Raw genomic sequence first — 21,585 nt, forward strand, 5'->3', positions numbered from 1 at the left:
GCTTAGCTCTGCCACACCTATTAAATATGTAACATTTTGTCTAAAGTGGGTCGCTGTGGGTATTTGGTGGACTACATATGAAACCTAGTATCAAACACTGACACCTGTGTGTATGACATGCACTGAATCTACATATAAATCACAAGTATTGAACAGCTAAAGTAAGATGGGGCTTAGGCCCCTGGTTACGTCGTTCTGTACCTGGGCCTTAGCAGAGACAACCCTACTGTTGCTAATAATGTGTTAACTGTATAAACAGTGGACGCTTTAAATGCATCAACTGTGAATCTAAAGTGACTCGTGTAAGATGAATGTAGGCCATGATCAGCTGCCGTGGTTTGAAGGGAACACGGCGGCCTGTGGACTTTGGCCTGTAGCACTCAGTCACATTACTCTTGTTTAGAGGGAGTAAAATATGAATAGAGCTCGGTCGAACGTCAAAAACGTTGTAGTTTTGCTCAGACGTGCAAAGCGTCCAAAGAGATGCATTGGCCAAGAAATAAAGCCGTGGTACAACCCGGGGTACTACTACTGTACATCAGGGCTGCACGATATATCGCCAAAATATTGATATCACAATACTGCTTGACGCAAGAACCGATATCGTAATGAAATTAATATATAGCAACAACGCGAGGTTCCTCATTTTATAGAAATTAACAGTTTTTGAAGGGAAACTGACAGAAAGTTTTTACTTTTACAGTTTGACTAGCAAGATAAGATATGCCTTTATTAGTCCCACAGTGGAGAAATTCCAATATTGCACTGCACAGTTAAAGAACAGAAGGAAAATGGTACATGCATAAAACAAGATAATAGATAAATAGCTTAAAACAAAAATAGACTCTAATGTAACATCTCCGTAAAGTGACTTGAGTAATACAGGCATGTAAATGAAGACATGTACAGTTAATTTATTCAGTTGATCTTATTGTGCCAAAATGTATATTAAAATATCATGTAGCTCTACTGTAAATGCATTTAGGCTGTTACAGTTGTGTCAGAAGACTTTTGAGTGAACACCAAGTTTAAGTAGTAAGTAGACTGTGACGACACAATACCATAAACAAGGCGTTTCAGTGTTCTATTATGTTTTTTTGCTGCCTCTTGACTTCTACATTGGAGATTGTGTATATTTTCCTAAACACACTCCATATGACATAATGTGACTGTACTTGGGATGTTTCTTTTTCATCAGCTTTTCTCCATGATTGACATGAAGCCTCCTATATCCAGAGCAAAGATGATGTCTGTGACAAAGTCTGCCATCAAAGCCATAAAGGTATGTGCTTAATGTATTTTGACAGGACTGTGTTAGTAATACAACAGACACTCTGCTTCTGTGTGCCAACTACAATGGTGTGAATTCACTCAGGAGGGATGGGATGGTTTCTAGGCCTGTTTACGCTTTCATGCAATAGTTAAATGTTCATGTTCCTAGGTTGTTCATAGGGCTGTCATCAAATACAAAAAGTCTTTTTGCATGGAAATGCGCTTAAAAGGCTACAACTGCATGAGTTGCTGAACAAAATAAATCCTATTTATATCGATGGATACTAGACAACATTACACGCTTGTGTGTTTTTTTTTTATGTTTAGTCGGTGGTTGTTAGTTGGTATGGTTCTATTGTGGATTTTTAGTTTATTCTAATTGTTGTAACATATTAACGTGAAGGCTGTTTTAGGGTTAATTTATTTTTTATTTAATTTTATTTAACCAGGAAGGTCCCATTGAGATTAAAAACCTCTTTTTCAAGGGAGTCCTGGCCAAGCGGCAGCAGCAAATAAAAAATAGTTGCATAATTAAAAAGACAAGATAAGAGGAAAAGACAGATTATGAAAAACAAGTGCATATTATGGAGTCAGCCTCGAGACCTCTCAGTTTAGATTTAAAAGCATCCAAGGAAATCAACTCTGTCAAGTTACAATCTTTCTGCAACATGTTCCATGCATAAGGTGCAGAGTGGACAAAAGCCTTTTTTCCCAGTTCAGTGCGAGCAAATGGAATAGAGAGCAACACATGATCTTGAGAACGAAGAGAATAAGAATGAGCCCTTCTTTGTGACAGTAAGGAACAGATGTAAGTCGGCAGTAGTCCAAGCATTGCCTTATAAATAAAAGTGTACCAATGAATCCTCCTTCGAATGGCCAGGGCAGGCTATCCCACTCGAGAATACAACTCACAGTGATGTGTCATTGCTTTAGAAATTTTTTATGATCTAGAGCAGGGGTGGCAAACAAGTTAGGTACAAAGAGCCAAAATTTTCAACCGCAAGAGTCAAAGAGCCACACGACGCACTGACCTGCCAAGACAGACAGACACACACACACACACACACACACAATTACAACCATATTACTTCCCATTAAACACTCCTCCTTACAAAACAACAGCAAGCATTGTACTTCGGTTCATTTCAAAATAAGTGTCCACCCTCAACATACACATCAAATGCAGCTTAGCCAGAGTTAACACAGCACCTACCCCTTAGGTCAGATACTCCCCACATACACACAAACACACACACAGGCATCTCTTCCTCTCTGTCTTTCTCTCGCTCTATCAAACATACACACACTTGCTCTTTATCTTCATCTCTGTCTCTCTGACACACAAGTACTGAACACACTTCAGAAACATATGTAGGGCCTGTATAATGTAAACTGATGGAATATTTTTAGTTTATTTTTCAAGTCTATTTTTTTTATTATTCTAAGCTATTTATATATTGTTTTATTGCATGTACCATTTTCCTTCTGTTCTTTAACTGTGCGGTGCAATATTGGAATTTCCCCACTGTGGGACTAATAAAGGTTTTATCTTATTTATCTATTTATCTCAAGCATAAATCAGGTTTCCAAACTACATCACAGATTTTCTTACCTTGTTGGAGTGATGGGATGATAATCTCAGTGGGATTTTTTATTATCCCATCCACAAAATTATTACATCCACAAAACACTTTTAAAAACTCTCCTTTGTTGTACGTTTTTTTTTTTTGCACGGGCAATCTTCCACGCCACTTTATAGGATGCAAGTGTTACAGTTTCTCCATGCTTGTTCAATTGCTGAAACATTTGAGACTCTTTTTACCTGGCTTTTCAAGGTGCTCAGTTTGTGCTTACGTAGTTCAGAACCTTTAGGGAATTTCTTGTCCATATTAGCATAGAGAGTGCTAAAATGATGCTGAAGATTTGAAGCCTTGAAATGTGATATTGTAGTATTGCAGATTAAACAGAGTGATTTGCCATTCCGTTCAATAAAAAAGTAAGCATCTTCCCATTCTTCCAGAAATGTCCTGTGTTCATCCTCATATTTTCGTTTAGTTTTGCATTTTGCCGTTTTGACGACGAGGGTAACAGTCTTCACGCGCATGAAATGTTTACTTATTTTCCCGGCATTAGACGTAATTCGCGCAGATGACTAGCAGTCACGTGTCAGACGCAGCATAAAAAAAGCTGATAAATCAGTTTTTATATATTTTTTATTATTTGTTTTAATAAGCCCTGGTGGATTTGAATGTCGCCCGGACTGGCGTTACCGGGGCCCCATCCTGGAGCCAGGCCTGGGGTGGGTGCTCGGCAGCGAGCGCCTGGTGGCCGGGCCTTTCCCCACGGGGCCCGGTCGGGCCCAGCCCGAAGAAACGACGTGGGGCCGTCCTCCCGTGGACCCACCACCTGCGGGAGGAGCCATGAGGGGCGGGTGCGGAGAGATCCGGGTAGCAGTCGAAGGCGGGGACCTCGACGACCGGATCTCCGGACATGGAGACTAGCTCTGGGGACATGGAATGTCACCTCGCTGGGGGGGAAGGAGCCTGAGCTTGTGCGGGAGGTTGAGTGTTACCGGCTAGATATAGTCGGCCTCACCTCCACACACAGCTTGGGCTCTGGAACCCATCTTCTTGAGAGGGGTTGGACTCTCCATTTCTCTGGCGTTGCCCGCGGGGAGCGGCGGCGAGCTGGTGTGGGCTTGCTCATTGCCCCACAGCTCAGCCGCTGCGTGTTGGGGTTCACTCCGGTGAACGAGAGGGTCGCGTCCCTGCGCCTTCGGGTCGGGGACAGGTCTCTCACTGTTGTGTCGGCCTACGGGCCAAACAGCAGTGCAGAGTACCCGGCCTTCTTGGAGTCCCTGGGAGGGGTACTAGACAGTGCACCAACCGGGGACTCCGTTGTTCTCCTGGGGGACTTCAACGCCCATGTGGGTAACGACAGTGACACTTGGAGGGGCGTGATTGGGAGGAACGGCCTCCCCGATCTGAACCCGAGCGGTGTTTTGTTATTGGACTTCTGTGCTAGCCACAGCTTGTCCATAACAAACACTATGTTCGAGCACAAGGGTGTCCATCGGTGCACGTGGCACCAGGACACTCTAGGTCGGAGGTCGATGATCGACTTTGTTGTCGTGTCATCTGACCTCCGACCGCGTGTCTTGGACACTCGGGTGAAGAGAGGGGCTGAGCTGTCAACTGATCACCACCTGGTGGTGAGTTGGATCCGCTGGCGGAGGAGGAAGCCGGACAGACCTGGCAGGCCCAAGCGTATTGTGAGGGTCTGCTGGGAACGTCTGGCGGAGCCCTCCGTCAGGGGAGTCTTCAACTCCCACCTCCGGGAGAGCTTCTCCCTGATCCCGGGGGAGGTTGGAGACATGGACTCCGAGTGGGCCATGTTCTCCACCTCTATTGTTGATGCGGCTGCTCGTAGCTGTGGTCGTAAGGTCTGTGGTGCTTGTCGCGGCGGCAATCCCCGAACCCGGTGGTGGACACCGGAAGTAAGGGATGCCGTCAAGCTGAAGAAGGAGTCCTATCGAGCCTTGTTGGCTCGTGGGACTCCTGAGGCAGCTGATGAGTACCGGCAGGCCAAGCGTGCCGCGGCTCGGGCGGTCACAGAGGCAAAAACTCGGGGTTGGGAGGAGTTCGGGGAGGCCATGGAGGAGGACTATCGGACGGCCTCAAAGAGATTCTGGCAAACCGTCCGACGCCTCAGGAGGGGAAAGCAGTGCTTCACCAACACTGTTTACAGTGCGGGTGGAGAGCTGCTGACCTCGACTGGGGATGTTGTCGGGCGGTGGAAGGAATACTTTGAGGATCTCCTCAATCCCACTGTCACGTCTTCCGAGGAGGAAGCAGAAACTGGGGACCCAGAGGCGGACTCGTCCATCACCCTGGCTGAAGTCACTGAGGTGGTTGGCAAGCTCCTCGGTGGCAAGGCTCCGGGGGTGGATGAGATCCGTCCTGAGTACCTCAAGTCTCTGGATGTTGTGGGACTGTCTTGGCTGACACGTCTCTGCAACATCGCGTGGCGGTCGGGGACAGTACCTGTGGAATGGCAGACCGGGGTGGTGGTCCCTCTGTATAAGAAGGGGGACCGGAGGGTGTGTTCCAATCACAGGGGAATCACACTCCTCAGCCTTCCCGGTAAGGTCTATTCCAGGGTACTGGAGAGGAGAATCCGACCGATAGTCGAACCTCGGATTCAGGAGGAGCAGTGTGGTTTTCGTCCTGGTCGTGGAACACTGGACCAGCTCTATACTCTCCATCGGGTCCTCGAGGGCTCATGGGAGTATGCCCAACCAGTCCACATGTGTTTTGTGGATCTGGAGAAGGCATTCGACCGTGTCCCTCGTGGTGTCCTTTGGGGGGTGCTCTGGGAGTATGGGGTCCGGGGCTCTTTGCTAAGGGCTGTCCGGTCCCTGTATGACCGGAGCAGGAGCTGTGTTCGCATTGCCGGCAGTAAGTCAGACCTGTTCCCAGTGCATGTTGGACTCCGCCAGGGCTGCCCTTTGTCACCGGTTCTGTTCATTATATTTATGGACAGAATTTCTAGGCGCAGCCAGGGGCCGGAGGGGGCCTGGTTTGGGAACCACAGGATTTCATCTCTGCTGTTTGCAGATGATGTTGTCCTGATGGCTTCTTCAGGCCAGGACCTGCAGCAGGCACTGGGGCGGTTTGCAGCCGAGTGTGAAGCGGCTGGGATGAGAATCAGCTCCTCCAAATCCGAGGCCATGGTTCTCGACCGGAAAAAGGTGGTTTGCTCTCTCCGGGTGGGTGGTGAGTCTCTGCCCCAAGTGGAGGAGTTCAAGTATCTCGGGGTCTTGTTCACGAGTGAGGGAAGGATGGAGCGTGAGATTGACAGGCGGATCGGTGCAGCGTCTGCAGTGATGCGGTCGCTGTATCGGTCCGTTGTGGTAAAGAAGGAGCTGAGCCGGAAGGCGAAGCTCTCGATTTACCGGTCAATCTACGTTCCTACCCTCACCTATGGTCATGAGCTTTGGGTAATGACCGAAAGGACAAGATCGCGGATACAAGCGGCTGAAATGGGCTTCCTCCGCAGAGTGGCCGGGCGCACCCTTAGGGATAGGGTGAGGAGCTCGGTCACACGGGAGGAGCTCGGAGTAGAGCCGCTGCTCCTACACGTTGAGAGGAACCAGCTGAGGTGGCTCGGGCATCTGCTCAGGATGCCTCCTGGACGCCTCCCTAGGGAGGTGTTCTGGGCATGTCCCACCGGGAGGAGGCCCCGGGGAAGACCCAGGACACGCTGGAGGGACTATGTCTCTCGGCTGGCCTGGGAACGCCTTGGGGTCCCACCGGAGGAGCTGGAGGACGTGTCCGGGGTGAGGGAAGTCTGGGAGTCCCTGCTTAGACTGCTGCCCCCGCGACCCGGCCCCGGATAAGCGGAAGAAAATGGATGGATGGATGGATGGATTTGAATGTGTTTTAAGAGAGAAAAAAATAAGTGAAACATGAAACGATGCAAAGAGCCACAGTATATAGAAAATATGATAAGAGGCAAAGAGCTGCATTCCTATTCGCAGAGAGCCACATGTTCGCCACCCCTGATCTAGAGCTTTCAGGGCTTTGTGCACTTCCTGAATGGTGAAAGGTACAAAATTAAAAGGGTGTCCAGTGTACACTGGGGGGTCAATGCAGGGCTAGACAGGGTCTGCTCCTTCAGAGTCAAACAAGGAACTAGAAGATATAAAATGTTGGTTAAAACAATTTAAGACCTCCATCCTATTAAAAACAGGGCCAGACTCATTTGACATATTTAGGTAGTGCTGTGCCTGGTCTTGGAAGGTTCTCAATGTCACTCCATTTGTAATTCTGAACAAGAATGGTCTTCTGATGGGCAACATCTTCAAGATCCTCTGTCAATCATTTGAATTTGGACACCCACATATTTTTGTCATGTATGCCAGCCAGCTCCAGATCAGGTTGACTTACACATGCAAATGCGTTTTGGGCGCCGTTTTGGCATATATACCACGAGTGACACTTATTTTGAGAGAACTAATAAAATGCATTTTAATATTTCAAGATCATAATAATCTTCCATTTTAGAACTACAATTTATAAAAAGAACAGACACAAATAAAATACACTTCAATTAAATAGCTATTATTTATTTTCCCAAGCCAGGCGGAGTCGCAGTATAAGGGTAAACCAGTACAGTTTCTGTACTGTACATATTAATTTAACCATGTTAACCAGTACAGTTCCCCCTTCCCTGAACCGCCACCTTTAACGTGGTGGAGGGGTTTGAGTGCCCGAATGATCCTGGGAGCTATGTTGTCGGGGGCTTCATGCCCCTGGTAGGGTCACCCTTGGGTCATCCTCACGTGGACCCACCACCCGCGAGAGGATCCGTAAGGGGACAGTGCATGGAGATCTGGGCGGCAGTTGAAGGCGGGGGCCTCGACGACTGGATCTCCGGACATTGAGACTAGCTCTGGGGACATGGAATATCACCTCACTGGGGGGAAGGAGCCGGAGCTTGTGCGGGAAGTTGAGCGTTACTGACTAGATATAGTCGGCCTGACCTCCATGCACAGTTTGGGCTCTGGAACCCAACTCCTTCAGAGGGGCTGGACTCTCCATTTCTCTGGCTTTGCCCGCAGGGAGAGGCAGCGAGCTGGTGTGCAGAGTACCCGGCCTTCTTGGAGTCCCTGGGAAAGGGTACTAGACAGTGCACCGATCGGGGACTCCATTGTTCTCCTGGGTGACTTCAATGTCCATGTGGGTAACGACAGATGACACCTGTAGGGGCGTGATTGGGAAGAACGCCCTCCCTGATCTGAACCTGAGTGGTGTTAGACTTCTGTGCTAACTACAGTTTGTCCATAACGAACACCATGCTCGAGCACAAGGGTGTCCATCGGTGCACGTGGCACCAGGACACACCCTAGGTTGGAGGTCGATGATCGACTTTGTTGTCGTGTCATCTGATCTCCGGCCGCGTGTCTTGGACACTCGGGTGAAGAGAGGGGCTGAGCTGTCAACCGATCATCACCTGGTGGTAAGTTGGATCCGCTGGCGGAGGAGGAAGCCGGACAGACCTGGCAGGCCCAAGCGTATTGTAAGGGTCTGTTGGGAATGCCTGGCGGAGCCTTTTGTCAGAGGGGTCTTCAACTCACACCTCCGGGAGAACTTTTCCCTGATCCCGGGGGAGGCTGGGGACATGGACTACAAGTGGGCCATGTTCTCCACCTCTATTGTCGATGTGGCCGCTCATAGCTGTGGTCGTCCGCGATGCTTGTCGCAGCGGCAATCCCCGAACCCGGTGGTGGACACCGGAAGTAAGGGATGCCGTCATGGGACTGAGGTAGCCGATGAATACCGGTGGGCCAAGCATGCCGCGGCTTGTGTGGTTGCAGAGGCAAAAACTCGGGGTTGGGAGGAGTTCGGGGAGGCCATGGAGGAGGACTATCGGACGGCCTCAAAGAAATTCTGGCAAACCATCCGACGCCTCAGGAGGGGGAAGCAGTGCTTCACCAACACTGTTTACGGGTGGAGAGCTGCTGACCTTGCCTGGAAATGTTGTCAGGCGGTGGAAGGAAAACTTTTAGGATCTCCTTAATCCCCCGTCATGTCTTCCTTGGACGAGACCCGTCCCGAATACCTTGGGACTGTCTTGGATGACACGTCTCTGCAACATTGCATGGCAGTCGGGGACAGTACCACTGGACTGGCAGACCGGGGTGGGGGTCCCTCTGTATAAGAAGGGAGACTAGAGGTTGTGTTCCAATTACAGGAGAATCACACTCCTAAGCCTTCCCGGTAAGGTCTACTCCAGAGTACTGGAGAGGAGAATCCGACCGATAGTCGAACCTCGGATCCAGGAGGAGCAGTGTGGTTTTCGTCCCGGTCGTGGAACACTGGACCAGCTCTATACTCTCCATCGGGTCCTCGAGGGTTCATGGGAGTTTGCCCAACCAGTCCACCTGTGTTTTGTGGACCTGGAGAAAGCATTCGACCGTGTCCCTTGTGGTGTTCTTTGGGGGGGTGCTCCAGGAGTACGGGGTCCGGGGCTCTTTGCTAAGGGCTGTCCGGTCCCTGTATGACCGGAGCAGGAGCTGTGTTTGCATTGCCGGCAGTAAGACGGCCCTGTTCCCAGTGCATGTTGAACTCCGCCAGGGCTGCCCTTTGTCACCGGTTCTGTTCATTATATTTATGGACAGAATTTCTAGGCGCAGCCAGGGGCCGGAGGGGGTCTGGTTCGGGAATCACAGGATCTTTTTTCTGCTGTTTGCAAATGATGTTGTCCTGATGGCTTCTTTGAGCCAGGACCTGCAGCAGGCACTGGGGCATTTTGCAGTCGAGTGTGAAGCAGCTGGGATGAGAATCAGCTCCTCCAAATCTGAGATCATGGTTCGAAACCGGAAAAAGGTGGTTTGCCCTCTCTGGGTGGAGAGCCTTTGCCTCAAGTGGATGTCTCGGGGTCTTGTTCACGAGTGAGGGAAGGATGGAGCGTTGTGGTCTGTTGTGGTAAAGAAGGAGCTGAGTCCAATGGCAAAGCTCTCGATGTACCGGTCAATCTACACTCCTACCCTCACCTATGGTCATGAGCTCTGGGTAATGGCTGAAAGGACAAGATCGCGGATACAAGCGGCCGAAATGGGTTCCCTCCGTAGGGTGGCTGGGTGCACCCTTAGGGATAGGGTGAGGAGCTCAGTCACACGGGAGGAGCTTGGAGAAGCCAGTGCTCCTACACGTCGAGAGAAGTCAGCTGAGGTGGCTCGGGCATCTGCTCAGGATGCCTCCTGGACGCCTCCCTAGGGAGGTGTTTTGGGCATGTCCCACTGGGAGGAGGCTCCGGGGAAGACCCAGGACACGCTGGAGGGACTATGTCTCTCGACTGGCCTGGGAACGCCTTGGGATCCCGCTGGAGGAGCTGGAGGACATGTCTGGGGTGAGGGAAGTCTGGGAGTCCCTGCTTAGACTGCTGCCCCGTGACCCGGCCCCGGATAAGCGTAAGAAAGTGGATGGATGGATGGATGGAGTACAGTTCCTTTAAAACCATGTGAAAATAAAAGTGAAATTTACTGTTTTGTAAAAGCCATTACAATTACAACTTCACCTGTGTTACCAGTGCCTTATCGTGCATATTGAGAAAAAGTTCTGTATATGGCCACACCTCATGTGAAAGCTCAGAACTTCCAGAATTAACTCACTGAGCTGCAGAGACTGCACTATCACTGATTCATGATTGGCTTTAGGTGCTGGGGTTTAGGTAGTGACCATTCAGATCAGTTGGTTTAAAAAAATATAATTTGTTCTTTTGAACTAAAAGACAAAATTATAACCTATAAATTGGGCATCGTGTTCGGTGTTTATGCAATCAAGAGTAGATCGGCATTAGAATTGTTCTCAGTAAAACCTGTATTTGAACATGTTTACCTCATATCTGGGGACACAGATAGGTCATGGTTATGGAATTTAAAATCAATCTAGCATTGTAATTAGAGTTCTTCGAATGTTGAGTTCATAATATCATTGCCACTCTATTTTACCTCATGCACTACCTTAAGTCTGTGCTGGTCACATGATTTGTGCTATAGAAATTAATGCACTTCAACTTGAAACCCACTTTGAAATGTTAGTGTCATGGCAACACCAACTGTGGAACAGATGAATGCAATAGTGTTTATAGTAGTTTGAATCTAAATTTTAGCTGTATGTTGTGTGTATGATTTCAAGCTCCCTATTAATATGCTGGTATATTGTATTACTATATTGCTGATTACCCATTTCTTGGATTGTAGTACTTGAAAACCTGTTTTTCATTACCTGGACATAAATGCTACTGGTTTGGTATTAATCACAATAAAGCTAAATTAAAAAAACTGTATTGTGCATAAATTGCATTGAATACCATTTTATAGAGGAATAAACCATTTTCATCACTCACTTGTGACACTACTCAGTATTTTTCTATAGTTCTGTTCCATTGGTAATGTTTTTGGGGTTTTTTTGCTTTTAGCTGTACAAACATGTTGTCCAGCTTGTGGAAAAGTTTGTAAAAAAGGTAGGTAACAAACACATTTCACGAGTAATACTGATATTGGAGGCACTTTATGACCCTTGAATAAGTTAACACATGTGTGCAGTGTAAGCCTGAGCTGAAGGTCCCGGGCCTGTATGTGGTGGATTCCATTGTGCGTCAGTCGAGACATCAGTTCGGTGTGGAAAAAGATGTCTTTGGTCCCAGATTCCTTAAGAACTTCACTGAGACCTTCCACAACCTCTACTGCTGCCCGGAGGAGGACAAGGTACTGTTTGAGGGGCTACTCTTTTGTTGTAAAAAATTATATCTTATGCATTGTTTTTCTTGTCCAGACTAAAATCCTCCGTGTCCTAAACCTGTGGCAGAAAAACGGTGTGTTTGATATGGACATTATCCAGCCCCTCGTGGACATGGCTCATGGGCCTGTAGCACCAGCAGCTGCAGGAGGTGAATATCTATCAGTTGTCCAGTCCAGTGACTCTAATTCGATGTGTGTTTGAAGTGTATCTCTTTGATCTCTGTGAGGGATAGATGTAAATTTTTGTAAATGGTAACTTGCCAACACATCTGTGTAAGTTTTAATTAAATATTTCTACTGTCCAGTTTTTCCGTCTGTGAACACAGATCCACACATGCCTGCTGCCCCGACTGTGCTGGCGCAGCCTGCCATATCCAACATGGAGGCTCTGGCCGCTATGGCCCAGCTCTTCCAGTCTCCTCAGGGCCAGGAGGTGAGGCACCATAACACCTGTAATGACATGTTTGGACATGTTTGACCAAACCACCATGATAATTGTAGTTACAGAGAGTGCTCCAGAATCTGCAGCAGGGCAATGACACCCTGGTAGCTGCCATTGAAACCAACTTGGCAAACCCTGCTCAGATGTCTACTACTCATCCCAGTGCTTACATCTCTCACACAAACAATAATACCTTTGCTGAGGTAAATGCAGAGCTTGTTTTGAGCTGCACTTGTATTATTCATATATATAATATTTAACTTGAGCTGTGTACTGTCTTTAGAAACTTCTAGACCGGTTTGAATATGAGGATGAACCAGAGGATAAAGCAGTGAGAGAAAACCACGCTCAGCTCTTGTAAGTTCCTTTTGTCCAAATTAACTTTGTAACGACCACATTCTCTTGAGTCTGTGTTTTTTCATTTTTACAGAAGCATAGCTGAAAATGTCCTCAAACAGTTTGCTGGAGAGTTGCCTAACACCCAGGATGTTCAGCCACATCTGATGGTCCCGGTATACATTTTAAATAAACTTCATATTTTCATTTTGTTGATCATTAAACAAAATTACATTACTTGTCTACAATACATTTTATTGCACTCTGTCCCCAAAGCATGATGGGAACGTAATAAACCAGGAGATGATCCATCCAGGGCCTGAAGCATACAGCTCTGTAAAGGAGCCCTACACACGGGTAAAGCACACTCCTCTTTTCTGATTGGCTCATTTATTAGTCTCTGAGTCATGTAATTATTATTATTATTATTCTCTCAGGAACCTCTCAGAGATGACTCCCCAGTGAGGCGAGACAGCAGACACAGGAGCTATGGGAGGAGGTCTAGGTCTCGGTCCAGGTAAATCAGTCTCACTACGATATCTCAATAAAATGGGATTCAACAGGATTTGCATAGTATTGTATTTTGGACATAATTTTACTTTCCAAAAAAAACATCTTGTCAGGGCTGTGATATAACTGCCAATGTAATGGCTTGGGTTCACAATCCAGATGGTTGAATGTCACATTTCATATGTTGTGCTATAGACCATATAATGTATGAGAGATCTATCCAAATATGGATAGTGTACAGGCATCTGCTTTTGTCAGATTGAAGCTGAATATTTGAGTGCTATTTCGTTGCAATTAAAGTGCTTTGGGACAAAATGTGAATAATAATGAGTAATCCCTTCTGCATTTGGCACTAATATGTACATTGTTTGACTGGTGTGTATTACTTCTGGAATGTCTACGTAGGCATAAGTGTGCAGTGTATTGCAATGTACCACTAGTTTACCCCGTGTTTCAGGTCTCCCCATAAGAGGTGCTCTCAGTCTTCCTCTCACTCCAGAAGGTCCAGACACAGACGCACTCGCTCTCGGTCCAGAGAGCGACACAGGAGGTCTCGCTCTATGGAGCGCAGTGAGAGAGAGCGGGAGAGAGAGCGCAGGCAAAGAGGCCTCCCCAGCATCAAACCCCAGATTCTCAGTGGTAAGACTTGGCTCATGCTCACACTGTGGGGTGTGTGATAGAGCTAGATGGTAGAATGATGGTAGATGGTGTGAATAATTTGGTCAGGTCAAGACATCCGGCAGTAGACTGGAAAATAAATTATTTTTATTCATTAATCATACATTTAATCCAGTGCGTGTGCCCTTACGGAATATAAAATAAGACTGATTGTCTTTCATTGGTTTGTGCATGAAGACATAAACACAGAGCCTCAGTACTCAGCAAATATACAAGCCTTTCTGAGTGCTTCCCTCTTCTCCCTCGGTCTCTCCTCTCCCTCGGTCTCTTCTTTCCCCTATGCAGACTTTGTGCGGCTCAGTCTCCTGCTTGCTATGGGACTATAGAGAACTGACGCTTAATGAAAAACAGGTGGAGAATGAGGCATTTGAAGCAGACTTGTGTTACTTCTGTGTAACTGTGTATCACTTCTACTACCGCAGGACATGCACATCGCTTTCAGCAGGGCTGACTCGTACCTCTGTGCTCATATTTCACATTCACCAAGAGAAACATGTGGGATCAAAGCGGAAAAGAGACACTAATCTAACTGCGCCCAACATATTCAGATAGACTACTAGTATGCTTTATATCTCCAAATGAGGAGTCAGTTAGCAGAGCACATTTTACAAGACTTAGAAAAGGAGGGGGGAGATGGACACGCAGAGAGGGGCAGAGGTGCGGAGAGAGAACGGGTCGTGGGGGAAAAGTACAGAGTGCAGTGGCCAAAACCACAGCTTATCCCACAGCTTATGTAAAATCGGGGAACACAGGGAGGCTGCTCCACTCCTCCGCTGATCTTGTAGAGATTAACGCTGGTGTTTGACGCTCAAAACGTGTCTATCATGCGTAATGTTTCCCCAAACATCTCATTTGCTTTATAAAGCTGGGCTGTCTCAAGGGAACAGTGGTTATTTTTAAATACAACATGCTGTGATTGAACATTGCAGCCCAAAAAGTTTAGAAGTAATGTGTATTTTTTATATATTTTTGTGTTTGACCTGTAATAATATAGTTTTTGTCCTTTTTGCATAGTTTGCAGCACAACACTTTGGGTGGGTCAGCTGGACAAAAAGACCCAGCAGGCTGATATTATGTTGCTCCTGGAAGAGTTTGGTCAGATTGAGTCTGTAAATGTAAGCACTACACACTATACACACTATAGGGTCTTCAAACCGCATAATGTCTTTAACCTAGTTCATTTGTATTTCTTAATAGATGATTCCACCAAGAGGTTGTGCTTATATTGTCATGATCCATAGACAAGACGCCAACACAGCTTTGAACAAGCTCAGCCGCGGAGTATTTCGAGTCAATCAGAAGCCATTTAAGGTAGAAGACTTTGCCCCTTTTGCCTGGTGTGACTGTATGATTTTGAATTTAGCTGTTCACAGATCGCCTGGGCTTTGAACAAAGGCATTAAATCTGCTCATAAAAAGTTCTGGGATGTGGAGCAGGGTGTTACCTACATCCCTTGGAGTAAGGTCAAAGTGGAGGAGCTGGAGAGCTACAGAGAAGGAGGGATGATAGACGCAGACACAGTCAACCCAGGTATGCTCCTCCTCACTGTCTATTCACAAGGCTGCCTCAGTCTGTACTACACTCATCTTATTTCAGGGCTTTAAATTGGCAGTCTAACTCATCTATTTTATGACTTCCTCTTGTGTCTTAGTGAAGATAACCTGTTGCCCTTTTTACAGCATGGGGTCTTTCAGAGGAGTTCTTGAACCATCAGAGGCAGACAGGCACAGTTGTACAGAGCGCAGTGAGTGAAGGAGCAGCCTCTGGTCCAGTTCAGGTAAACATGGCCTTTTTGAACCTCTGCTCTCCGGTGGTTTTCACTGCTAAACTCTTACACAGTGCTACACATGAGCTTTGGAGCTTTTCAGGTTTGAATAAACATTGTTTTAGGGCTTTCCTGTGTTGTATTATACATTTGGCTGTAGCTCTAGTAGAAAAGGGAAAAATCGTTTTGATACTATTGGTTTAAGGTGATGTTGACCTCTGCGTCCTGTGCAGAGTAGAACAGATACAGAATCAGAAGCATACATGGTATACAAATAATACATGCCTAGTAGTCGCAATACAGGGGGCTTGACAGGCTTGAGACAGTCTGGTCATCAGCACCTTCGACAACCACACTTACTATCACACTACTTACATTTGCTCCAGTTGTAGAAATGTATTAAACAGAATCGGTAAGAAAAAAACAGGTGAAACAACACTAAACGCTGTGACTGAGAGAAGTGACATTATTTGCTCTAAATGACACAGGGATATATGCAGAACATGTCCTTCAATAGAATATGAACTCAAAATGGCAGACTGTTATTTTCAATAATGAGCTCAATGGTGTATGACACCAGTAACATAATTTTCTTGTCCATCTCCAGTCAAGCACATTATGGCCACTCATGTGTGACACATCAGTGGAATGGCAGGAGAGAAGGATTGTTTTTAGGCCGTTTGTTTTTTCCTTTGCTCTAGAACACCTCCAACACATGAGCCCTATTTTAAGGTAGGAGTAGATTGAAGTCGTTTTCAGACAGTGCATTCGGTGGACCGGCGTCAGTGCATACTAGGTTTAGTTTTATTTGCGTTACTTTTGGGTCAGCCTTGTTCACTTGCTCTGTGCATCATTCACCCCAAACATCATGAGCCACACGAAAGTCCATGACAACACTTGTCAAGCAGACAGAGCACTGTGAGCACTGTGATCATTGTGAGTACACATGCACACGCTTGCTTCCCCTTTCCGCTCATTTCTCCTATGCACTATGGTGTTTTTTTGTCACTTGTGGCTAAATACACCATGAGGACTGTAAGCGGAGAAGAAAAAGCTTTTTGATCCACACAGACCCCAACAGACACAGGAGGAGGCTGACACGTTCATCTGACGAGGCAATTTGAATCAATTTAATATCAAACTGCAGCTCTGCAGTGCCCATTCATATCAGTCATCCGGGCTCTTTTTTGCCCAGTTTCAAGCACTTCTACTGTCACTGCAGTAAATGCCGCTCACCCCGCTCCAGAGTGCAAGTGGAGCCGCTCTGAGACTTCATGTTTCAGGCACTCTTTGACCGGCTATTTACTGTGGTCCAGAATGCGACTGTTGAGTTCACACCGGCCCAAGCACTGCTCTTGGAGTGAATGCTCTTTTACGACGACCCAGTGGCAGTGTGAGAACGACCTTAAACATGTGGTGCATTTGAGTAATTATTCAAACATGGACAAGCTCCTCCGTTGATATGTGTAGTTCACGTCTGATGCATGCCACTATTTCTCCTGAGAATAACGTTTACTTTTGACTTTGCCCATGTAGAGGTTTTATGTGCAATAAAAGTGGTGCTGTGAAAAAGTTAACACTGTCATGTGTGACCAGAGATGCATTTAGAATGGTATGCTATATGTTTAAGGTGGTTCACTGTAAATTGAAAACTATTCAAATTCTATATTGGCTTTCTGGTGGTGGAAGGTTTCAAGGTGACTTTAGAGTCACAATGAAAAGTGTTTGGTTTTTCATCTACAAAAAAGGAAACAAAAGTGTTTGTTATATCCAAAAGTTCACGAGTGGAAATATGTGGCTTCAGGCCATTCTAGTTTTGACTAAATATAGTATAAAAATATAGTATAAAATATAAATACGTTATTACTTGTTCTTTACAAAAGTATTTGATAAAAAAAAGTAATAATAAAGTAATCCACAGATTAGTGGCTTATTACAAAAAAAATCCTCAGTTTTTGATCAAATGTAGAGAATATTATAGATGGACCGATATATCAGACAAGTTTTTGCACTTTTTTGCTTATCATCCTTAAGCCAAAAAAAAAAAAAGACTAAATGAGATGCATGATGCTTTGATTGAAATCTTAAATGCTGCATGATTTAGCCCAGATAAAACTGCACTATCCGTCTACACTGCTCTCATAAGTTTATAGGTTTTACAGGGCTGTGGGTGTCTGAAGAAAATTATTCTAGAAAACAAAAAATATGTTTATTATTAAACTGTTTTGCATAGCAGTGTCCTTTAGTAACAGAACTGAGTTTATAGTCATTACATATCAGCCAGCGGCTGCCTAGATTCAAAGACCTTAGCATTGGGTTTGAAAAACCCCATACTGATTATTAAAAAATACTGAAATTATTTATTGTTCATCGTTGGGGGTGGAATTTTGACAAGGACATGTAAGGTAAGCTAGCCCTGTAACAACTGTAGACTTTACTGTCCTAATGAGGACAGGTGGCGCCACCTGCTGTACATTTCTACTGGACACTTTTCACTAGTGCCATTTGAGCATCTGCACGGACCGTGGCCCAGTCTGCACTCGTAAATGTGCTTAATCCTGGAACATGTCCAGGGGATCAATACATTGCTTGGATCTCTAAATCAATTCTAATTCTAAATCACAAGTCTTTGAGAATATTTGATTGTTGAGGGGAGACGCAAAAGGAAGAAGCAGGAACATGTTCGAGACCCAAATACAAGGGTTCCCCTCGAGTGAGAAAACTGGAACGCAATGACTCAATGAGTGCACATTTCATCAGAACATTAATGGAGCCACAGACCAGAGGAAAAGAGTTTTATACGACATTAAGGTAACAGCTAATGTAATAGGCAACAGTATATGTGAATGAGGCCAGCTAGGATGTTTGTTTTTCATAAATTTTAAGCTTAATACTATAATAACTATAATTTATGATTTTATGTATGTGTAGATGATTGGGAATCATTGTTGAAATGTGAAAATTATATAGTAAATGATTTTGAACATGTGACACATTTCTTTGGACAGTATAGAAGTGTCTAATTAAAGTTAAAAAATGATTGTATCTTAGAATTGAAGTTCATTTCTGGCACTTTTTGAAGTCTGTTATAGGTGACATGAGGTGTGTACATTCTCACGATACCATTTTCAAACAGGGTTTGCTACTGTATGTAACAGAATTTCTTTGACTATTGAAATGCGCTCTTGTGTTTATCAAAAACCAAGGACTAGGACCTTGTTCTTGATAAACTCATAATTTTTTTATGTATTGAGGTGTGTAAATGTAAGACTAGGTAAAAATGCTGCACATCTTATGCATTACAAAAGTCTAAGTGGCTTTCTGTGTCAAGTTGTCCTCAATTGTTTTAAATGGGAAGGCACCACAGTGTTGGTTCAATGTGCTCTACATAAAAAAATAAAATAAAAAAAATTAACTGTAAGGTCAGATTTGTGCCTGTGGTTACCTCATCTAAAGATCACGTGCAGTGCAGGGATTGTAATGCAGCCTGAGTGATGTTGTTTCAGTCATTTCTAGAAGAATGATTTGAAGCAGATGAAGTCTTCGCTAACAGTAACAACACTGAACTTATGCTTTGAGCCACAATCATCCTGATGCCTCACACAGGTGAGTGACTCTTCGCCTGCGCACTGGCTCAACCACAAAGACCCATAGACGGTAATACCACTTTCTTTCATTTGTCAGTCTACTCTTTGCTAAAGAATATTACAGTAGGTTTATTTTTGATTATACAGTACAGTTAGACTTGAATAGCCCTGTTATGTTATTGTTCTAAGCATGAACTAAAGAATGAGTGACAGGAGAGCCAGGTAGGCCTGTCACAAGAATTACAATATTGGCTTATCGTTCAAGATACGATAACTGGAACAATATATTTTGGGGCTTAATATATATATCGTGGGTACTTTTTCTTTGTAATAGTAGGGCAATAATTGCCATTTTTATGTCATCTGAAAGATCTGAGCTGTAGAAGGTAGAATACATAACTGCTATTGCTAATTACCAGTTCATTCTGCCATTTATTAGTTGCAGCTAAGGCTTTTTAATGATACTATATTTTAAAATTGGTTCCTGCTTTGTGTCAGTGGCATAAAGTATTTTCATTATTATTGTTTATCTCTGTAGTAATATCATGAATCAAAATGTGTTATGACAGGCCTAGAGCCAGGGTGATCAAAATGTGTGACTAGTGGGACTCCTCTGGACCTGCTCTGCAGTAGAAAAAGCCCAGTGTCTCCTGTGATTCTGTTTGAGGTAAAGGCTTTGAAGCCTGATGCTGGCCTGTGTGTCCAAAGTGTGCCCACAGCTCAATAGATTATCATTGGTTAACTGAAAGGATCATTTTGGTATTCTTTTGAGTATTTATTTATTTTCATTAGACTGAAAAGTATTGTCAACAATTTTTGTAATTTTCTTTTTCAATTTTTTATGGAAATTTGTAATGCAACTTATAGCCTAGTTATGGACCAAATAGTCAATGTGCCTGAAATGACACTTAACCAAATGTAAGTTGGTTTCTTTGAACATGGACTGCTGTTATTTATTTTAGTGTCTTAAGGCTGGTGAGTGGATTGCTTACAAAGTGTGCTGTTCACAGATTTTATGAAATTTTAATTGAAGTAAAAGCTAATCCTTTGTCTAATGAGCCACATTTAAAGTGTCAATGATTGTTCAGTTCAGTTCCAGGGATGTCATGATGATTCTGTTGATCGATGGGGATTTTATAGGTCACAGTATAATCAAATCAAAAATGAGTGTTTTTATTATCAGAAAATAACTCATTGTAATTCGACATCTGCTCTAAAATATCTTAGATGAACCTTAATTTACTCAAACTCTCCGAAAGAAGTAAAGTACTGATTTCACTGACAATGAAATGGAATACGCACAAAGCTTTATGTTAACACTTTATTACTAAGAGATAACTGCACAAAACATGACAACACAGCTCTCTTGTAGGTTTGCGGTAAAAAGGGCTAAATAAATTAAATTACATAATTTGGAGAAAATAATCAAAATTGAGCCTACATATCAGCCCAAAATATCAGCAGAGCTTATCGAGCTTATCAGTTGCTCTGGATTCTAAACAATCCGTATTGGCATCAGCCATGCCAAACCCCACATCAGTCGATCTCTACGATGAAAGAGGTTAGTAAGTGCTCTGACACTTGGATTAGCCGGGTGTGGAGCCTCTTAGTCATGTCCACTTGAGTATCGAAAGGTTGGTGTCATAGACCGTGTTGGCAACTAGTTATAGAAAGGGCTTTATGTAATCTGATTACTTTTTTAGTTATGTAGTAATGTAACTAGTTACTATTAAAAATTTAGTGGTTTCATTAGTTACTTGCCTTAGTAACTTTGCTTTTCTTTGTCAAAAATGTGTGTAATCCATGGTAGCATGGGATGCCATCTTCTGGTGTCAGACTCATCACCTTTGAACCAAAGCGACAAATAGTGGTTTATGGAACAGTGTTCTAGAAGCTCATTTCAGGCAAGCAACAAAGTGTCATTATTATTGACATTATTATTATTATTAAAATTCAAGTTGGTTCTTGAGCAGTGTGTTTTCTTTTTACAAAGTAACTTGTAGTAATCCGTATTGAAATTACTTTTGAAATAAAGTAATCAGAGTAATTACATTACTTTTAGAAGGTCTAATCAGATTAGTTTTGCCAAGTAATCTGGCCAATACTGGTCATAATAAACTGCTGTTCTTGTGCTTTTTAACGATGCATATTAGAAAAAGATGTCAGGGGTAAAGGCTCACATTCTGCAGCTCTTTTGATGAACTTCCTGAAGTTTAGAGAGAGAGGGCAGTCAGTGCACAGGCTGATATGCTTGCGTGTCACAATTTCTCAAGCAAATCTGGGTGTTTTTGCTTAATTGCTTAGTTTATAAAAATTCTTGTCTCTATAAAAATGGCAATTACAATTTCTCAAGTAAATGGTAGTATTGTATTAGATTAGCTATTTATGTTATGTAAACTGATGATGCCTTACTACAATATTTTACATGCCAGAAAAAATCCTGCATTTCCATAACATTGGAAATATGGCCCAGTAGTAAAAACAAGTAGTGTTTGGACAAAGTGACTGAGAAAACTTTTTTGGGAGGTAGAATGCTGCAGTCCAGTCCAGGACCTCAGTACTTCCTACTTCCTTTTGCTCACTACTTTTGTCAAATTATGCTGTCAAATATATACCGTAAATGTGACATACACTGCCTGGGCAAAAAAAAAGTTGCCACCTGGATTTAAGTAAGCAAATGGGTACGAGC

General features: G+C 44.3%; 1 protein-coding gene across 1 annotated transcript in view; it reads left to right on the forward strand.

The window, feature by feature from the left end:
- LOC117380254 (SR-related and CTD-associated factor 4-like) overlaps positions 1-21,585 on the forward strand; it is a 34,443-nt gene that overhangs the window by 229 nt on the left and 12,629 nt on the right. Inside the window, exons 2-16 of the mRNA XM_033977030.2 lie at positions 1,199-1,282; positions 11,257-11,301; positions 11,384-11,545; positions 11,613-11,727; positions 11,884-12,011; positions 12,080-12,223; positions 12,304-12,377; positions 12,451-12,532; positions 12,633-12,713; positions 12,794-12,873; positions 13,324-13,505; positions 14,559-14,659; positions 14,742-14,855; positions 14,918-15,074; positions 15,224-15,321. Of these exons, the coding sequence (XP_033832921.2) occupies positions 1,199-1,282; positions 11,257-11,301; positions 11,384-11,545; positions 11,613-11,727; positions 11,884-12,011; positions 12,080-12,223; positions 12,304-12,377; positions 12,451-12,532; positions 12,633-12,713; positions 12,794-12,873; positions 13,324-13,505; positions 14,559-14,659; positions 14,742-14,855; positions 14,918-15,074; positions 15,224-15,321 (1,647 nt within the window). The remainder of the gene's footprint in view (positions 1-1,198; positions 1,283-11,256; positions 11,302-11,383; positions 11,546-11,612; positions 11,728-11,883; positions 12,012-12,079; positions 12,224-12,303; positions 12,378-12,450; positions 12,533-12,632; positions 12,714-12,793; positions 12,874-13,323; positions 13,506-14,558; positions 14,660-14,741; positions 14,856-14,917; positions 15,075-15,223; positions 15,322-21,585) is intronic.

The sequence above is a fragment of the Periophthalmus magnuspinnatus genome, chromosome 13 (genome assembly GCF_009829125.3).
Source record: "Periophthalmus magnuspinnatus isolate fPerMag1 chromosome 13, fPerMag1.2.pri, whole genome shotgun sequence".
NCBI lineage: Eukaryota > Metazoa > Chordata > Actinopteri > Gobiiformes > Gobiidae > Periophthalmus > Periophthalmus magnuspinnatus.